General features: G+C 44.9%; 1 protein-coding gene across 2 annotated transcripts; it reads right to left on the bottom strand.

Moving 5' to 3' along the window:
* Positions 1–1,615: 1,615 nt before the first annotated feature.
* On the bottom strand, positions 1,616–13,378 carry LOC118218914 (Bardet-Biedl syndrome 10 protein homolog). 2 transcript variants are annotated; one of them, XM_035401667.1, is made up of 3 exons: positions 13,338–13,378; positions 5,131–5,345; positions 1,616–3,876 (listed from the first exon to the last, which is right to left on the bottom strand). In XM_035401667.1, exons 1-3 carry the CDS (start codon positions 13,374–13,376, stop codon positions 1,824–1,826), a joined length of 2,307 nt encoding a protein of 768 aa, XP_035257558.1. In that variant the 5' UTR covers positions 13,377–13,378; the 3' UTR covers positions 1,616–1,823. The 2 variants fall into 2 exon arrangements, with proteins under 2 accessions (XP_035257558.1, XP_035257559.1); XM_035401668.1 differs by lacking the exon at positions 13,338–13,378 and adding an exon at positions 12,970–12,991 and having other exon boundaries at positions 1,617–3,876; positions 5,131–5,348.
* Between the last annotated feature and the right edge of the window lie 7,700 nt (positions 13,379–21,078).

Here is a 21,078-nt window from a genome sequence, read left to right as displayed (position 1 = left end):
GCACAGAAATGCACACAAACAAGTTTCAAGTTTAATTGTCATTCCCACATACATAGTATACGGGAACGAAATGTCGTTCCCCACGGTCCAAGGTGCTAACACAAAATACAGCACAGCCTCGAAACATAAAAACAGAATAAAAGCACAATAAAAGCAGTGATAAATATAAATAATGCAGTATAAGTGTAATTATAAGAACTGTAAGAATATAGGTAATATAAATACTGCCTAACCAGTGGCCTCAGTGGTAATTATACATAGTATAAATAGGAGGCACAGCGGTGATGATGGCCCAGAATAAAGGGTCGGTACAGGGTAGTCATAAAATGTCCATTACAGGGGCAGAGAGGTGTAGTCCAGGTGCGCATCTGCGCACACACACAGATGTGCCCACACACACACTCTCTCTTGCACTTCTATGAAGATGTGGGGTGGGGCAGAAAATTAACTGTCAGAGAGGAAAAATAATCAGTGACAACAATCATAACTACAGAACCCCTTTAAAATACTCCAGATATTACAACCATTTTTACCACACGCCATTATTTAGAGCAATTTCACACTATATTTGGTATTTTTACATAGTATCAATTTATACAGCTGTCTGCATATTGAAGCAATTCAGGTGAAGTATTCTGCTTACGGTATAACAGCTGTGTCCTACCTGGAAATCGAACCTGAAACCTTTAGGATGCAAGCACAGTTCCTCAACCACCAAGTTACTCAACCACCAAGTTACTCACACATACAAAGAACTGTCAGCAGGTCATTAGTTCAAATGGTGTAGGTCATATTTTTTAGACTGAAGTGTTTTTTAATGGGCTATTGTACACAACAGACCTACTAATAGTTTGTATATTGGCAGAGGATCTATAGGGCTAGATAACATTAATTTAGAAATGTGGGCAGCTACAGTAGTTAAAAAGTAGTTATCAGGACAGGCGCAACAGTGAATGTGAACCATTTTGATTTAAAGAAAATCGATATACCTGGTGTGAGGAAGTCATTATCTTGCGCCAGTTTCTATCCCGAATTGCAACACAGATTGTACTTTATTTCAGAGGTGTCGTTACCTGCACTAACATAATACACTCGGTCTGTTGTCTCGTTAACAAGGTAGCTAACATTAAACTCGGTGAAAATGCAGAAAGCGGAACTGTCTAAAGTGGGTGTATTTTATTTGGATTTCAGAAATATGTTTCCCGCAAAGACATAACCGATGCAAAAACAATAGTTTAAATGCGTTATTTTCAGTTAGCTAGCAAGCCAGTTTAATGAGTTAGAGGTTTGCTTGAGTCTGAGGGGGGGGATTTGAACCTGGGTTTGTCACTCGTCCATAATGTTCCATTGGCAAACATGCTACCCAGTGAGCTACGAGGAAAACAATGTTGAGGCTGCAAATTTTTGGTCTTTTAAACGTATGCACCTGTATGTATGTCCAACGAGGCAACCTATTCTGGTGCATCTGTGATGATGTAATCAGGCAGGAAGAAGAAAATGCAAAATTCACTAAGTTTGGGGCTTTATTTTGTGGACGTGTGAGGTCAGAAGGTACAGAAATGAATGTTTTTAAGGGTTGAGTCTGTGGTCACAGTGGTTATTTCTGTAAGGAAACCCTGAAAAGTGCCAAACTCTCGGTGCTGTATATGTATGGGGCATGCCACCCCACCAACACGTAACGTCACAGGATGGCATACCTGCCGCCCCAATTTCACATACTTAAGGTATGAATATACTATCACATGGGAGGACCTGGAACTTGTATAAATACATACAGCCATTCAAATTTGTGCATAATGAAAAACAGGATTGACAGAACATTTCTACTCATTACAGGAATCTTCTGCCTCCTCTTCCTCCTCCTGGCTGTGTTCCGCCTGGCTGCGGATGTGGGTGTGAAGGATGAGGTCCACGGACAGCAGGCTTGACGCAGTGTGCAGGACGGAGAGGAGGAGCTGGTATTTACAGGCCAGGGACTCCAGCCCCCGAACCCTCCAGCTGGGGGGGGCGGACCCAGAGGCCCTGAGGAAGTGTGACTGGGCATCCAGGAAGCGTGGGCCGGGGTACAGCCGCCTGGGCACGCTCAGTACTGCCCCCGCCACCAGCCGGCAGGCCGCGCGCAGGTCGGGGCAGCGCCGCTGGGAGGCCTGCTGCAGGAGGCAGTGGTGCAGTACGAACTCAAACGCGCCCCCTGCTGGTAGCACACTGCCTGCCTCTATTAGGACACCTGAAGAGGCGGGGCCTGTTTCCCGGTTACGGCTCCCCAGTGCTCCTTCTTTCCCTTCCCCAAAATGGACGCCTGGCCGCTCTCCTGATGCCTTGCCATTTCGTAGCCAGTCCGGAATTGGATGTTCAGGTTCTGCACATAGTGGCCCCTCACCCCTGTTTGGGTCCCTAATGCTGACCTGTGGCCCCTCACCCCTGTTTGGGTCCCTAATGCTGACCTGTGGCCCCTCACCCGTGTTTGGGTCCCTAATGCTGACCTGTGGCCCCACACCCCTGTTTGAGTCACTAATGAGGGCCTGTGGCCCCTCACCCCTGTTTGAGTCACTAATGAGGACCTGTGGCCCCTCACCCCAGTTTGGGTCACTAATGAGGGCCTGTGGCCCCTCACCCCTGTTTGGGTCGCTAATGAGGACCTGTGGCCCCTCACCCCTGTTTGGGTCCCCAATAATGGCCTGTGGCCCTCCAGCCTCTGTGCTGTCAGTGCTCAGGTGGGCATTGTCCCTCATGCTGGCGGGTGCTCTATCTAACCTTGTGCCATTGTGTAGGCCGGGTTGTCTGACCATGTAATGAGCTACGTTCTCACTGTCCTCCTCCCTGCCCTGCGGGTGATGCGATTGGACAGGACCCTGTGCGTGACGCGACTGGACAGGCTCGTACACGCGCTGAAGCATCCGGAACAGTCCGCAGAAGGCTGTGCTGCACTGCTCCGCCAGGCCGGGACTGGGCCCGCACAGAACCAGGCAGTGCGGTGCCAAGCCCCGCCCCTCTGGGAAGCCCACGTGGGCCAACCTGTCGGGACCCAGCACCACGGGCTTGCAGAATGTCACCGTGGCAACGTGGTCCTCTCCAATCAGGCTCCAGTCACCGGGGTCGGCAAAGAGCTCCGCCCCCGCCAGCCGACAGAACAGCGCCAGCTCGTCACTGTCCACGCACTCCACCACGGACAGGCCGGCCCGCCGAGCGAGGTCCAGCGCCAGCTCCGACTGCTTCGCTGCCGAGAGCAGCAGCCCCACCCTCAGCCTGCGCAGGCAGGCCACGCCCCGCTCTGCCCTCCCGCCCACCCCGCCGCAGCACCTCTGCGCCTGCGCCGCGCTCGCCAGGTTCAGAGAGACGCCAGGGGGCGCCAGAGGGGACTGGAGTGGCACGCTTGTGGCCAGCGCTCGGAGCGGCCCGTCACCAGGGCAACGCACCGCAAAGTCTCTGTGGATCACCAGGCCCTGGAGGACCCGGGACCGGCTCACGGGCAGGCCTGGTACGGGCGTGTGGAGCGCGGCGAAGTGGCGGGCGATCAGGGTCACGCCGGTGCAGTCCTGCTCACACCGCCACCTGCGGTAGAACTCGCAGGCCGTCTGGCTCAGGACCCCCCAGTGGGAGCTCGCCGTCTTTCCCCGGAAGTAGGCGTCCGTGAGCGGGCGCAGGTGGGCGGGGTCCTGGAGAAGGGACAGGGCGTGAGGGGCGAGGCCCTGCCCGATCACGCCATCCAAAACAAGCGTCTGGAAGGAAAGCAGAATGTGAGCCACGCGGCGGGCCTGAATGCCGTGGAGATGGTCGCCGTGGATACCCCGCAGAAGCGCCCCCAGCAGGAGAAGGAAGGACTTGGCTCCATCACCCGTGATCTCACAGTGTGCTGATACACATCCCACCAGGACTCTGTCACAGGCACAACACAACACCATTATCAGCACACACATCTCTATCCATAGTCTTTTACTCACTATTACTCATACAGTATGAATTGCAGTTACTCATACACATTGCTAATTGCGCAGTATTATTTACACACTGTTACTCACACAGTATGATTCACACAGTTACTCATACACATTGTTAATCACACAGTATGAATTACACACTAATACTCAGTATTATTTACACACTGTTACTCACACAGTGTGATTTACACAGTCACTCATACACACTACTATTCACACAGTATTATTTACACACAGTTACTTACACAGTATGATTCACACACTGTCATGCACACAGTATGATTTACACACTGTTACTCACACAGTATGATTTACAGTCACTCATACACACTATTAATCATACAGTATGATTTATAGAGTTACTCATACACATTGCTAATCACACAATATTTACACACTCTTACTCACACAGTATGATTTAGTGTTACTCATACAGTGTTACTCACAGTATGATTAACACACTGTTACTACAGCATGATTTACACACTGTTACTCACACAGTATGAATTACACACTGATACTCACACAGTATGATTTACGCACTGTTACTCACACAGTATGATTTACACACAGTTACTCACACAGTATGATTTACACAGTTACTCACACAGTATGATTTACACAGTTACTCATACACATTGCTAATCACACAGTATTATTTACGCACTGTCACACAATATGATTTACAGTAACTCATACACACTATTACTCATACAGTATGATTTACACAGTTACTCATACACATTGCTAATCACACAATATTTACACTCTCTTCCTCACACAGTATGATTTACAGTGTTACTCACAGTATGATCAACACACTGTTACTACAGCATGATTTAAACACTGTTACGCACACAGTATGATTTACACACTGTTACTCACACAGTATGATTTACACACTGTTACTCACACAGTATGATTCACACACTGTTACTCACACAGTATGATTCACACACTGTTATACACGCAGTATTATTTACACACTGTTACTCAAACAGCTTTTTCCACTTGTATACTTTCGTTTTTCATTTATAGTGCAAACGTCACATCCTCAACATCGAACTGTCCATACTGCAGTAAGACGTAGTGGTGAAAAAACGTTTTCTGAGCTGGATGAATGGAAGAAGCCCCAGGTTGTTGGCTGTGCTGTATGTCAGTAAGAGGGAGAACAGGTTCTGGGACCTGTTACCTGGCAACGGGATGGTCAAGCCGAAGGGAGGTAAGGATCCTGCGGCCATCCCTGGTGATGAGGACCTCTCCAGAGTCGCGGGTAAAGAGGACCTGGCCCCCGGACGGACCGAAGCACGGGCCCACCACCGCCTCCAAGGCCTGGGTGACCTGCAGCAGGGTCCCCAACTCCACCCTCTGCACCCCCTTCATCTCCACACTGCCTTTAACAGGGGCCTGCTGCACACACAGGGCACAATCAGAGCTGCATTTCCAACACAGACACAGCGTACTCAATCTGCAATGCACATGGTGCATTTCCCACACAGACACAGCGTATTCAAACTGAAATGCACACAGTCCATTTCCCACACAGACACAGCGTATTCAAACTGAAATGCACACGGTGCATTTCCAACACAGACACAGCGTACTCAATCTGAAATTCACACGGTGCATTTCCCACACAGACACAGCGTACTCAATCTGAAATGCACATGGTGCATTTCCCACACAGACACAGCGTACTCAAACTGAAATGCACGCGGTGCATTTCAAACACAGACACAGCGTAGTCAAACTGAAATGCACACGGTGCATTTCCCACACAGACACAGCGTACTCAATCTGAAATGCACACGGTGCATTTCAAACACAGACACAGCGTACTCAAACTGAAATGCACACGATGCATTTCCCACACAGACACAGCGTACTCAATCTGAAACGCATACTGTGCATTTCCCACACAGACACAGCATACTCAATCTGAAATGCACACGGTGAATTTTAAACGCAGACACAGCATACTCAAACTGAAATGCACACAGTGAATTTCCAACAGACACAGCGTACTCAATCTGAAATGCACACAGTGCATTTCCCACACAGACACAGCGTACTCAATCTGAAATGCACACGGTGCATTTTAAACACAGGCACAGCGTACTCAAACTGAAATGCATACGGTGCATTTCAAACACAGGCACAGCGTACTCAAACTGAAATGCACACGGTGCATTTCAAACACAGGCACAGCGTACTCAAACTGAAATGCAGGACTCCAACCCTGTAGGGTAACCTATTCAGCAAACAAACAAACAACCCTGCCAAGTACAAAACTAGCACTGAAATCACATTTGCCTCATCAGAATCAGACAAAACAATCCTGCCAAATACAAAACTAACATGATCGCATTAGCCTAACTAGGTACATTGAGCTAAACTAGAGGCTAGGGAGGGGTGGGGAGAGGTGCAGCCTGAAGAGATGAGTCTTTAGTCTGCGCTTGAAGGTAATCAGATTCTCTGCTGTTCTGACCACCACGGGAAGGTCATTCTACCAGCAAGGGGCCAGGACAGACAGCAGACACAAACGGGAAGTACAGACACGAAGAGGGGGAGGTGCCAAACGTCCAGAGGTGGCAGAACGGAGAGGTCTGGCTGGTGTGTAGGGTCTGATGATCCTCTGGATGTATCCTGGTGCTGACCCCTTAGCTGCCTGGTATGCAAGCACCGAAGTCTTAAATTTGATGCGAACCATAAGAGGCAGCCAGTGGAGGTCAGTGAGCAGGGGGGTGACATGGGAATGTCTGGGGAGGTTGTAGACCAGACGAGCTGCGGCATTCTGGATGAGCTGCAGGGGTCTGATGGCGGAATATTAATAATAATAATAATAATAAACAAATAAATTAAGGAATTAAATACAAATATTAAACTCTAACCTTAAACTCTGTTATTAAATAAAATAATTTCCTATAATAATGTATTGATATCTATAATAATTATCTATAATAATTTATTATTGAATATAATATATATTATATTAATTATATAATGTTTACATTATATATTAATATCAGCATGAGGGTTAACATGTGACTGTTTTGCCAGAGGCTGGGGGTGCACACGATTATTAGGTGCATCGTGTTCATCACAGCTGCCTTCTGGTGAATGGACTGCATTTCTATAGCGCTTTCATCCAAAGCGCTTTACAATTGACACCTCTCATTCACCCATTCACACACACACTCACACACACACCAACGGTGAAAGGCTGCCATGTAAAAGTACCAATCAGCTCGTTGGGAGCAATTAGGGGTTAGGTGTCTTGCTCAGGGACACTTCGACACGCCCAGGCGTGGGGATCAAACTGGTAACCGTCCGACTGCCAGACAACCACTCTTAGCTCCTGAGCTATGTGGCCCCACACTGCACTGCCTTACGCCTGGTCTACACCGCTTACCTCGCCTGCGCGTGATGGCTACCTCGCCGAACTGCTGCGGCTCGCATGCATGTGTGTGTCCACACCGCCAGCGTTGCTGCTGCGGCGCTGCTACTGCCAGCCCTATCTGTCTACGTTGAGTTTGCCTTTGATAATGGCCATCAATAATAGACTGTCTGATTTCATAAATTTAATTTATATTTAGTTTAGACAGAAAAAGGTTAAGAAGTGTGTGCTCAATTGTAAAAAAAAAAAAGAAAAAAATGAAGGCCTAGTTTCAGATCTTTACAAAAAATGTTATATTAGACAGAGGGAACCGGAGTAAGCAGTCAACAATTTAGAAACTCCCAACTTCTGCCTTGAGTCTCACCCTCTGGAGTTCAGTCCCTTGTAGTAGCGTCACAAGACCACCGGATGGCGGAAAGCATCCACTTTGTGTTTCCAGTATTCCAATACAGCCAACAGGTCTGACAGCAAAAGTAAATACTCCGATATTTTCGACTATTTCAAGCTCCTGCCACAGCACATAATGGTTTTATTAAAATCCATTTAGCATGAGGATGGGGGTGCAATTTCAAAGAAACAGTGCACTGGTTGATGCACTGAAGATGCTCATTTTTATTGTACACACAAAGCATCTACACAGTGCATCAATACACACACATGCACGCACATGCACAATATGCACACACACGCACACAAACACGCACACAAACACACACACAAACACATATACACCATGTTCACCTGATCATATAGATAGATGGTTTGATACTGTGGTCTGTGTCTCTGGAGGCCCTACTAGACTGAAGGCTTTTCTTTCTGGGGAGGCTACGATCCTTCGGTGTGTGTAGCAGGATGCTGGCCATGTTCTACCAGATCATTGTGGCCGGTGTCCTGTTCTACACCTGTGTGTGCTGGGCTGGGAGCCTCTACTCCAGGAACACAAACTCAAACTGATCCAGAAGGCCAGCTGCCACCCTCTGCGGGTGTGCCCCTCTGTTTCCCTGCTGGGGGTTGTACCCCTCTGTTTCCCTGCTGGGGGGGTGTGCCCCTCTGTTTCCCTGCTAGGGGGGTGTGCCCCTCTGTTTCCCTGCTGGGGGTTGTGCCCCTCTGCTTCCCTGCTGGGGGGGTTGTGTCCCTCTGTTTCCCTGCTGGGGGGATTGTACCCCTCTGTTTCCCTGCTGGGGGGTTGTGCCCCTCTGTTTCCCTGCTGGGGGGTTGTACCCCTCTGTTTTCCTGCTGGGGGGGTGTGCCCCTCTGTTTCCCTGCTGGGGGGTGTACCCCTCTGTTTTCCTGCTGGGGGGGTTGTGCCCCTCTGCTTCCCTGCTGGGGGGGTTGTACCCTTCTGTTTCCCAGCTGGGGGGGTTGTGCCCCTCTGTTTTCCTGCTGGGGGGGTTGTACCCCTCTGTTTCCCTGCTGGGGGGGTTGTGCCCCTCTGTTTCCCTGCTGGGGGGAAGCAGTCAGGTAGAAGCAAACTGCAAACATAGAACGCATATCAGGCCACTGCTATATGTACCACAATTAAACCATCAGTGAAAGCACAGGATATACTGGTATATTTATAAATCAATGACAAAGTATGTTCTACAGCATATCCAGCAATATACCCACCCAGATATCATTTCTGATTAACAATGTTGTACATTTTCAGCTCTCATAAAATGCCAGTAGTACAAATTCTGATGTAGTCAGCTGGAAGGAACTTCTTAGCTTACAAAGGAGATGGTACAGTAGAATGGGCACATCCAATTTGTTCAGGTGCAGGGCATAAACAATATGTAGAGTTAAAAAAATGTCTGATGTTTGAACAGACTAGGCAGAATTTGTGTCATTTCAAACAGATTGGAATATGGGTTTAACATCAGCATGCCTTTGGAGCTGAGTGAGTACATTTAACATGGTCGGTGAAAATAGCGGCGATATGTGTTATTCAACTAATCATTTAAACAGAAACATTTACTCTAGACATTTGACACACAAACAGTAAAAATAACACATACAAATGCAACATTACAAAATTGCACCAGCAGGCCTTATCTGATAGAAAAAAATCACATTATCAGAACAGACAGAACAGACATTGCCACAGGAATACCAATCGTGCTGCAATGCGACTCACCTGGGCAATGTTGCTGGAAGTGATGAGGCAGAATTTCAAACATCTTGACTTCATTTCACAATCTGCATGCCTAGTAATAAACATTGGAACATTGTACTAATACGAGACGACTGTATTGTGAAAACTGAGTGTGATTTAGAGTTGTGCACTTTGAAGGTAGGTACTGCAATTAGTGTCTTAGGGTAAGAATTTTGCCAGTCAGTTTGGCAAATTGAGTTTTCCACACTGAGTCAAAGCAATCATAACATACTGTAATGCATTTGTAATGTGTGACTGCAGATATCAGAAATGCATCTGAAAAAATGAGAAAAATTGTATGGTCAAAGGAACATCTCAGAGACTGGATGTCATGCAAACCACACTTCTGCCCTGATTTTGGCTTAGTGGTCTAATCCATTCAACTGATGTGCAGCAGATTCAGGTTCAAACCTACAGGAAAACCATTTCTTTGAGAGGTAACATAAACATACCAGCTCAATAGACAAGCAGTGCCTTTTCAAAATGTATTGAGTTGTGGTTACACTACAGCAACAGAAGCAAGCATTCATCAGACACTACACAACTTCTCTTATAATGGATTTTATTTCCACTACTGTAGATGAATGTCATTGCTTCAGCTGCAGATTTTAGCCCCGTGCTGATCTACTCAAATTGAGCCCAAACATAATCCCATACAGAATATGAAATAAGTACTACTGTGTCACAGGAGTTCAATACATCACACAATAATAAATCACAACAGCTAAACATTTGATATTTTAATAATTCAGGTTTAATCATTGCATATTATTGTCTGAAAATACAGAAAATTAAAGCAAAAAAAAACAAACAAAAAATCCTAAAAGAATTAATAAGGAAACTCAATCCATCATTGTTTACAGTAATGAAAGGAAATAAGTACACTGCAGTGATCATTCTGCATTCTCCCTATCAGCTGCATTTGCCCACAGAAATTTGCACATTGGAACTCTTGTGAAAATGAATGAAAGCAACTGTAAAAACTAGTAAAATGCACATTTAAGTGGAGGAGTTTGCCACTGGATTCTTTTTAAAAAGATGCAGATACAGCAGATAGAATTATTACTTCAAAAACATTTTACCCTGCCATCTTCTGGCATTATTACTCTCAATGTTATATTAATGTTTTAATAATCAAAAGTACATAAACACACCTTGAACATTTGCAATATAAATGTATTGAAATGTAAAAAAAATATCACATTTAGACAGAAAGTGCTTAACCTGAACCTGCTAAAAGATATTACTCTTATGTACAGGAGTTATAATATTGGGCAGGGTGACCGAACAAATACATTACACCATCCAACAGAGGAGGACCGAAAGACGTGCCCAACGACACCAGAGGGCTGCCGGCATTGCCCCAACATCTGGGCTCCCTTGCCCCAGCTGTGGACGAGTGTGTGGCTTACGCATCGGCCTCCACAGCCACATGAAGTGGCACCAGCGTCAACGACACTGAACCCCCCCCCCTCGGAGCAAGCGTCATCATCGGACACGATGGACAGCTAAGAAGATGTGTGAGTGTATGATTGAGTGTGTGTATGTGTACATGAGAGTGTGTGTATATATATGTCTGTGTGTGTGTGTGCATGCGTTGGAGTGTGTATGCTCACATGTGTGTGTGTATGCGTGTGTGTGTGTGTGCGCTTGCATGTGTGTGTGTCTCTACTCCAGTTAGCAGAGGGACACTGAGGAGTGTGTATATTGACACGTGTTTGTGTCTCTGCACGCATGTATGTATGTGTGCGTGCGTGAGTGCATGAGTTTGTGTGTGTGTGCGTGCGTTTGTGTGAATGTGTGTGGATGTGAGTGTGTGTGTGAGAGAGAGAGGGTGTGTGTGTGAGTGACAGAGTATGACAGAGAGAGAGAGAGAGAGTGTGTGCATACGATTATGAGCGTGTGTATGTATGCATGCATGCGTGTGTGCGCGTGAGAGTGCACTGGTGAATGTGTGTGTGTTTATACATGTGTGTGCATGCGTATGGGAATGTGAATGTGTGTGTGTTCATACATGTGTGTGCATGCGTATGGGAATGTGAATGTGTGTGTGTTTATACATGTGTGCATGCGTATGGGAATGTGAATGTGTGTGTGTTTATACATGTGTGTGCATGCGTATGGGAATGTGAATGTGTGTGTGTTTATACATGTGTGTGCATGCGTATGGGAATGTGAATGTGTGTGTGTTTATACATGTGTGTGCATGCGTATGGGAATGTGAATGTGTGTGTGTTTATACATGTGTGTGAATGCGTATGGGAATGTGAATGTGTGTGTTGACACGTGTTTGTGTCTCTGCACGCATGTATGTGTGCGTGCGTGAGTGCATGAGATTGTGTGTGTGTGCGTGTGTTTGTGTGAATGTGTGTGGATGTGAGTGTGTGTGTGTGAGAGAGAGAGGGTGTGTTTGTGAGTGACTGAGTATGAGAAAGAGAGAAAATGTGTGTGTGCATACGGTTATGAGTGTGTGTACATATGTATGCATGTGTGTGTGCGCGTGAGAGTGCACTGGTGAATGTGTTTGTTCGTGTGTGCGAGAGATTGTGTGTGTTCATGTGTGTAGGTGTGTGTGTGCATGTGTGTGATTGGGTGTGTGAGTGATTGGGTGTGAGAGGGTGTGTATGTGTGTGTAAGAGTGTGAGTGTGTGTGCACAAGTGTGTGCGTGCGTAGGTGTGTGAGTGCGTGTGCATGAGTGTACATCAGTGTGTGTATTTGTGAGTGCGTGTGCATGAGTGTGAGAAAGCAAGGGTGTGTGTGAATGTATGTGTGTGTGTGGATGTGTGTATGTGGGTGTATGTGTCCATGTGTATCTGAGTGTGTGTGTGTATGTGTATATGAGTGTGTGAGGAGTGTGTGTGTGAGTGGACATATGAACATGGTGTATGTGTGTGTACATGAGTGTATGTATGTGTGTGTGCGTGCATGTGTGCGAGTGTGTATGCGCACGTGTGTGTGTGTGTATGCGTGTGTGTGCACGTGCATATTTGTGCGTGTGTGTCTCTACTCCAGCTGGCAGAGGGACACTGAGGAGAAGTCCCACACATACAATCCAGCACAGAGGGGTGTGTGTTGAGTGAAGTGTGTGTGGAATCTGTGCAGGAGGGTCAGTGTGTCAGAGTCAGAGACGCTGTAGAAGGACAGAGTGCCGGCCGGACGGTCCACACACACTCCTACCCTGTACACACACACTCCTCTACCAGCACCATCACACACTCCTGCTCTGCGGTAGGGGGAGGGGGGGGCAGGTATGTCTGTTTGGTTCTCATTGTGCCAGACACAGTAACTGAGTTTACCAGAGTGACCGTGCTTAAAGCACCGCAGACTCCAGGAGTTTTTATTGAATCCAAACCTACAGTCATAATCCCCTCCTTTCCTGCTGATTCCTTTATCTGTCACTGCTATATGAACCCCTCCCTCCCCCTCAGACACACTGCACTCAGCCTCCCAGTAACAGCGCTCACACACACTCTCTCTGCACACAACCTGGGGCCAGCACTCAAATCTCTCTGGATGATCAGGATATGGCTCCACTCTCCCCCGTGTGTGTGTCACCCTCCTGTTCCCCTCCGACAGAGACAGGAATCTGTTTGCTGTGTTTGGATCCAGTGTGAGCTGACAGCCATCTGCACACCAGAGACATCAATGAGATTAAATATCACTATTAATATTCACATTATTATGTGTGTGAGAGAGAAAGGACTGTCATAGTACCTCTGTGTGTGTGTTTGTGTACATGTGTGTTTCTGTTTGTGTGTTTATGTGTGTAAGAGAGAAGTTTCTATCTCTCTCTCTCTCACACACACACACACACACACACACAGAGTGTGTATCTATGGAAAGTGTTCTGTGTCGATACAGACTCACATTTCCTGGGTCCTGGTTTGGTCCTGTTCTCTCCTCCATGGTCCACACTGTAAGAACAGCAGAACAGAATTCTGAATTTTAACCATCCTTTATTTCCACTCTCAACACACCAATGACATCACATAAATAAAAACAAAGGCACAATAAAACACAAAACCACGATCATATGAAAAAAACACAAATCTGTCAGAAAGGAAACTTATTCCATTCACTCACCCTGTTCCATGTGCAAAAATAGCTCCCCTCCCTCCACTGAACATAAAACACCCTTATAACATACACACTCTGAAACACACTCAGGTTCTCCATTGCTTTGTAATACTGCAACTCCACCATCACTGTGTCCCTGATCAAACCCCTAACTACAACAACAACATCTTATTTACTGCAGTGATCCCGTGCAGCACCCTCCACAGGAGATCCCCAACTGTCTTGAGTAACGCTGGTTTGTACAGTGCCCTCCATGCCCCCCCCCCCCCAACTCCTTTTGTGTGTGTGTGTGTGTGTGTGTGTGTGTGCGTGTGTGTATGAGGTGCACTAAGGAAACTCTCTTTACTTACAGCAGTGTGAGTGTGTCCAGTTTAGCAGCAGACAGCGCTCTCACTCCTGAGTCTCCTGGGTGATTGTGTCTCAGGTCCAGCTCTCCCAGGTGTGTGTATGTGTGTGTGTGTGTGTGTGTGTGTGTGTGAGGTGCATTGTGGAAACTCTCTGTACTTACAGCAGTGTGAGTGTGTCCAGTTTAGCAGCAGACAACGCTCTCACTCCTGAGTCTCCTGGGTGATTGTGTCTCAGGTCCAGCTCTCCCAGGTGTGTGTGTGTGCGTGTGTGTGTGTGAGGTGCAGTGTGGAAACTCTCTGTACTTACAGCAGTGTGAGTGTGTCCAGTTTAGCAGCAGACGGCGCTCTCACTCCTGAGTCTCCCGGGTGATTGTATCTCAGGTCCAGCTCTCTCAGGTGTGTGTGTGTGTGTGTGTGTGTGTGTGTGTGTGAGGTGCAGTGTGGAAACTCTCTGTACTTACAGCAGTGTGAGTGTGTCCAGTTTAGCAGCAGACAGCGCTCTCACTCCTGAGTCTCCCGGGTGATTGTATCTCAGGTCCAGCTCTCTCAGGTGTGAGGGGTTTGAACACAGAGCTGAAGCCAGAGAATCACAGCCTCTCTGTGTGACTCTACAGCCTGACAGCCTGCAGAGAGCACACACACACCTTACATGCATTAATATAAACTAACAGGGCTGTGTGTCAAACACATAGCAGTGTGTTACACACCTTACACAAATTGATATAAACTAACAGGGCTGTGTGTGTCAAACACATAGCAGTGTGTTACATACCTTACACACATTAATATAAACTAACAGGGCTGTGTGTGTCAAACACATAGCAGTGTGTTACACACCTTACACACATTAATATAAACTAACAGGACTGTGTGTGTCAAACACATAGCAGTGTGTTACACACCTTGCACACATTAATATAAACTAACAGGGCTGTGTGAGTCAGACAAATAGCAGTGTGTTACACACCTTACACACATTAATAAAAACTAACAGGGATGTGTGTGTCAAACACATAGCAGTGTGTTACACACCTTACACACATGAAAATAAACAAACATGGCTGTGTGTGTCAAACACATAGCAGTGTGTTACACACCTTACACACATTAATACAAACAGGGCTGTGTGTGTCCAACGCATAGCAGTGTGCTACACACCTTACAGCACATTAATATAAACTAACAGGGCTGTGTGTATCAAACACATAGCAGTGTGTTACACACCTTACACACATTAATATAAACTAACAGGGCTGTGTGTGTCAAACCCGTTCCTCAGCTCAATATAAAATAACAGGGCTCTGGAATTAATCATGACTATATATTTAAGAAAATGACCAGTTAAAATAAATTTGAACAGATTCAATTAATTTTCATAATTTTGAAGAATGTATGAATAGAAACGATTTGACGCTTCTCAAAAATGTTTTTTCCAAATGATGTCAAATTTAAAATGTGTTTCTCCCAAGAGGAAGAACAGGAAAATGTTGCTTTATTTCTGTGAAGAAAAATAACTCTCTTGTCTATTTTAACATTAAAAACATTAGTAATATTAGTGCTATATTTAGTCATTATTAACATTAGTGCTGTGTTGTGTCACATTGGAACCCTTTTTGATTGAAGGGGTTTGTGTTTGTACTCACCCCAGTCTCTGCACTTTACAGTGTGGGTCCTCCAGTCCAGCAGAGAGTGCTCTCACTCCTGAATCCTGCAGCTCATTGTCTCTGAGCTCCAGATCTCTCAGCTCTGAGTGAGGAGAGCGCAGGACTGAGGCCAGAACATCACAGCAGCCCTCTGTGAGATTACACCAACCCAGCCTGTGGAGAGACCACACACACACACACATACACACACACATGCACACGTACACACAAACACACAACACACATGCACACACACACACACACACACACACACACACACACACACACACACACACACACACACAAACACACACACAATTGAAATTCACTGCTGATTGTCACACTGTGCACCTTGGCAGCAGATAAATGTGGAATTTCCTATTTGTACAGTTCGTGCATTCCTGGAATGTACACAGTACACACAAAAACAGGAAGAGTTTATATTAATTACGTTGATAAAGTATTCTGACTAATCCACAAAATAAAACGTTATCACTTGGTTCAATTAACAAAAAATAACTCAAAATAAGGAGCCAATTCAACTCAAGGTTGGGGGCTTCCTGCAAGGATTTCATTAACAAAACTGTTCCATGTTGCGATGATATCACATGGGACACAACATGATTGCAAACATATTTCATTTGCAAACACAAGAAACAGCACTAGTATGATCACTATGGTGTACTTTACCTCACCTTCAGTCTACAAACATCTTTATATTTTAAAAACATTCAATCTTCATCTAATAATGTAACCAAGGCGGCAAATGAAATACACTGCAGCCCCATCTACTGGCTGCAGAGAAACACCACAACTGATTATTGCCAGGTATATGGAGGACCAAAAATTTAAAAACAATGAATAAATAAATGACTCAATAAATGAATTAATGTATAAATACATAAATAAATAAATACAAAAGCAAGAAAATGTAAAAATAAATTAATGTACACAAAAATAAATTAATAGACAAAATCTGACAAATGGATATTTGCATTTATTTCCATGATTTATTTCTTGATTCATTCATTTCTGTGGATGTTCATTTCCATATTTATTTATTGCTTGATTCATTTATTTCTGTATATATTTATTTCCTTATTTATTTTTTGATTAATTTATGTCTGTATGTATATATATTTCTGTATTTATTTCTGTATTTGTTCATCCATATGTTAATGAGGGGGCTGTCAATTAAAATATGTCATAGTGTCACAATATTCCCATTGGTTGATAGTACCAGAGTACGTAGATTCACTGTACATGCCTTGCTTCAACACCGGTTGCTTTTTACCACATTTACGTTAGTAGGGCAGAGCAGGGCAAAACGTAACACAGATTTTATTTTTTTGGTTAGGTAGTGCAGCTTGAGTGACGTATTTCAGGATAAACACTCAGAATGACCCTTGCTTTCTCTCCAACGAAAGGTAAGGGATTTTGATAAACATTTTGGGAGATATTGCCAAATAAAAGTTTGTTTTGGTGATATGTAAGCACATTGTTTTACCATAAGTATTTTTTGGGTGCTGTAATGTGTGTGCATATCAAAGATCCAAATGTATGTAATCGTAAACAGTCTTTTCATGACTAACAGATTGCATATTTTTGATAGAGCAATCAGCTCCACCTGATAGGATTAAGACATGCACGCAGACTCACAGAGCAAGGGAACATAACAGGACTGAAAAGGGAAGACATTCAACGGGAACTGCAGAATAATGCTGGGATAACTTGAGAAGGGAATAGAACAGGACCACATAGAAGAGTTTATGATAAACTTTACTTTGGAGCTTAAAGAACTGTGGCATACATACAGCACGGCTGCACTCAATCTCCTGAACAAGCTACCTCACTACCTCACTGATGTCTTACATTGGCTGGTATATCCTGTTTCGAAAAGCCTAGGGTTCCACCTAGTGGATAACCTGACTACACTACAAATGTACAGTATCGTGATAAGTTTTCACCAGTTGGCAATAGGCTATGAAAAACATTTAAATGTAATCAATAGATAGATTAGAAACAGTGTTTGTATCCTAAAACATCAAACTGTATTGAGTTACCTTACTTTGTGTGAACCTTTAAAGGTATTAAAACTTAGGTTAGCTCGCCATGTCAGTTTCTGAATGGCACGTCCCAGAAATTCCATTATGGTATTAAATCATAATTAGGATGTAGGTGTGAATGGTTTGTATTAAAAATGATTAATCTAGTTCTAGTTATATTTTCAGAATTGAGCCAAATAGGAAAACTGTTGTTTCCTATACAGGCAAGAGATAGCCAGAGGCTTCAGCCTGGCTGACCTAGCTGAAAATGCTAGTCCTCATTATGTGCTCTTTTGTGTGGATGCCTTGACAGTTTGTTCCAGGTAGCTGCATCACAGAGATTGACCCTGTAGTGTTCAGCCATTTGGAGGAAGTGGCTCTTCGCCTGAATGTTTCACTCCATAATTCAGATTACGCCAGATCAATTGGATGCCCTTCTCACATACTGCCTGAGGAAGCACTGGAGAGTTATTCATTAGTTGGTTTGTCTGTTCATCATGTTGCAGCACAATTAATTAACAATTAATCCCTTGCATGTCCACTTCCCATGAGATCTCAACAGGATTCTTAGCAGGGTGATCTACACTAGATCATTTAAACTTAATACACTTATGCGAAGCAAGTTTTATCCATCTATGCCTCAGTGGTGTTTCTCCCATCTCATTAGTAATGCATTCATTGGTGTTGTTCTGAGTGCCCCACAGCATATCCTCAAAGCTCTTGCCTGTTTAACATGTGATGCCAGGAAAGGAATTGGGGTGCTGTCCACCAGGGGGCAGCATCGGCCCTACAGAGAGGTATTGCTGCAGCTGTGGCCCATTACCTAACCATGGGCTCTATAAGAGGCCTAGCTTCCAGGCCTAGGGGAGGGTGCTTTTAGATGGTGTTTGGGAGCGTGGCTATGGACAGGTGATTTTTTTCCTTACCGCAAAAATTAGCGAAGCCATTCAAACCGTTGCGGTAACCGCCATAAAAAAAATTATAATTTAAACCTCCGGTTACGATTTTGTTTTTTACAAGTACATTTCTGGAATGGCTGTTTCCGAAAACTAGGTTCTGCCCAGCAGTTCATACTGTTTGTCGAAGGACTGAAGCATAGCTCGGAATGATGGCTTTCCTACAGTCCGGAAGGGCACCATCTACACAACCAAACACTTTGTTACAGTTGTTGTAAGTGCTCGCCACTTGATGCTGTCCCGGTTGTATTTAGTCACTCTGGCAAATGCCTCTGAGACTCCTAACTGACGTAGTGCCGAGCCGGTACCTCCCGAGGTAGATGGGGTGCCTTTCATTGCATCGTATAACGGACGATGAGGGTCCTAAGAGGCAATGCTAGATTTGTCCTGTTTCCTCGCATGACGTTGATTTTCTTGCTGCAAATGCGGCACACTGCCTCATCCAAATTCTTTGGCTTTCCATTTTCATCGGGCTCAAAGCCAAAATGTTCCCAAACAGGAGAAGTAACGTTGGGTTTCGCTACAAGATCCATGTTTTTAGCCTAATTTGAAGCGAAAACTTTCCGAAGCCAACAGTTCCAAAGCACGTTCTGGGTGACACGTTCTCTGATCAGAACATTAACTGTGCAACTGTGAGTGGAAACTTTCGAACACATGGAGTGAAGAAAATAGGCTATACAATTATAATCATAATTATTTTTTAAATTGCATTGCATTTATTTCAGATCACAACTTTTACAAGTAAATATCGGAACATAAACAATTGGCCTAAAATAAACGAGAAAAAAACAAAACCCAGCGGTGAAGCGGTGATCAGCTTGACTCTGCGGTGGACGTGACGTGATTGCGTTACCACGGTAATGCAGTAACCGCGGCAGCTCTAGTTTGCCGGCCACTGACCTGTGTTCAACGCCTCTCTAACTACTCTGAGAACACTGTCCTCTAGCTGCGCTTCTCGCAAGTCTTCTCGGGTGAACTGTTCTAGCTGACCCGAATTGAGATGAGTTGCAAAAGCATACAGCTCAGGAACACCTTCTGCTGGAACACCTAGTTTGTCTGCCAAGTGCACATCACTGTCACTAGACTCCTGCACATGCACACGACCACAAATCGCCTTCACATCACCCTGTGAAAGGTTTCTCCACGTCTCAGTGTCCATGTACATGTGGGAAATAAAAACATCAGGCTAGATTACTTTATGGTAAATGGACTGCATTTATATAGCGCTTTTATCCAAAGCACTTTACAATTGATGCCTCTCATTCGCCAGAGCAGTTAGGGGTTAGGTGTCTTGCTCAAGGACACTTCGACACGCCCAGGGCGGGGTTTGAACCGGCAACCCCCCGACTGCCAGACAATCTCTCTTACCTCCTGAGCCATGTCGCCCCAACTTCGGGAGGAACGACTTTGGAATGTGTGCCTGACATTTTTTTTCCCACCCGCATTCTGCGATGACCCGCCCCTACTCTGCCTCTGATTGGCTCTGACCCTGATATTCTTCTTCGCTGAATGCGGGTGGGGAAAAAAATAAGGCATGTGTGTATTAGTGATGTGCGGATCGCAGTTATATCCGCGGGCACCACGGTTAATCTGCGGATCGGGTGGGCCGAGTCATAAAAATTAACATTCTGATTAATAGCGGATGGGTTACGGGTGGGTGAAATAATACATCATTAATGAGGAAAATATTAATTACATTCTCTAAAATGTGAACATATTTTAAGCTTCATTTTTCGTCAGGCGTCAATTAGCAGACTAGACTCTCGTTGCGCCAATTGCGGCGCCCATTTGTCTTAAGCAGCAATGGAGGCAAAAAAGATCAGAGAGAAAAAATTAAAAAAGGAGAATTAAAAAAGGAAGGGCAGAAAAGTTCCGTGTGGGAGCGATTTAGTGAATGACGAGTCAAGTGCTGGGTATGTCATATGCAACAGCTGCGAAATAATGAGAAATAGCGGTAATGTGTGATCGGGTGCGGGTCTCTAAATCAGGTAAAATAATTTGTTTGGGTGGGTGGCGGGTGGATGATTTATGCGTACATGCGGATTCGGATGACGTCAGAGCCGACCCGCGCATCACTAGTGTGTATGTGTGAAACCGCGCCCTGTACTCCTCCGGGAGCAGCGCACACTTCTATTTGAGTTATTTGAGTTTGATTTATTTATTTCAGTTTGTCAAGCACTTTAAACATCAGCACTTTTTAAGTTCATTTTTTAAACAATTGAGGTTATTGCCATTTCTTGTTTGTGCTGTGATTTAAATAAATAAAAAACATTTATCTGCACCTTTATTCCTGTTTACAATCATTTACATAACGTGTTAAGAAATGACCAACGTGTATGGGAACTGACAAAAAAGGTAACGCTTAAAATGTATTATTACGGCGCCAAAAGGCGCGGTGAAAAATTTTGGGTCTAACTAAATTATGTGCTGGTGCACCTAAATGAAAAAGTTAGGCGCACCAGTGCAGCCAATGTAAAAAGTTAGTCTGGAGCCCTGTAAATCCAAGGAAGTTATACTTATTTTATACAATACCTTTGTCA

The sequence above is a fragment of the Anguilla anguilla genome, chromosome 19, assembly GCF_013347855.1.
Source record: "Anguilla anguilla isolate fAngAng1 chromosome 19, fAngAng1.pri, whole genome shotgun sequence".
NCBI classification, from domain to species: domain Eukaryota; kingdom Metazoa; phylum Chordata; class Actinopteri; order Anguilliformes; family Anguillidae; genus Anguilla; species Anguilla anguilla.
The sequence above is the reverse complement of the archived record's forward strand: the minus strand, read 5'-3'. Positions and strand labels throughout refer to the sequence as shown.

What these genes read in the sequence shown, in the direction of transcription:
- LOC118218914 (XM_035401667.1), bottom strand. Translation starts at nt 13,376, where the DNA reads ATGGAGGAGAGAACAGGACCAAACCAGGACCCAGGAAAT. An exon ending in CAAACCAGGACCCAGGAAAT is followed by an intron (nt 5,346 to 13,337) that starts GTGAGTCTGTAT and finishes TGTGTGCAGCAG; the next exon opens with GCCCCTGTTAAAGGCAGTGT. An exon ending in CTTGACCATCCCGTTGCCAG is followed by an intron (nt 3,877 to 5,130) that starts GTAACAGGTCCC and finishes TGCCTGTGACAG; the next exon opens with AGTCCTGGTGGGATGTGTAT.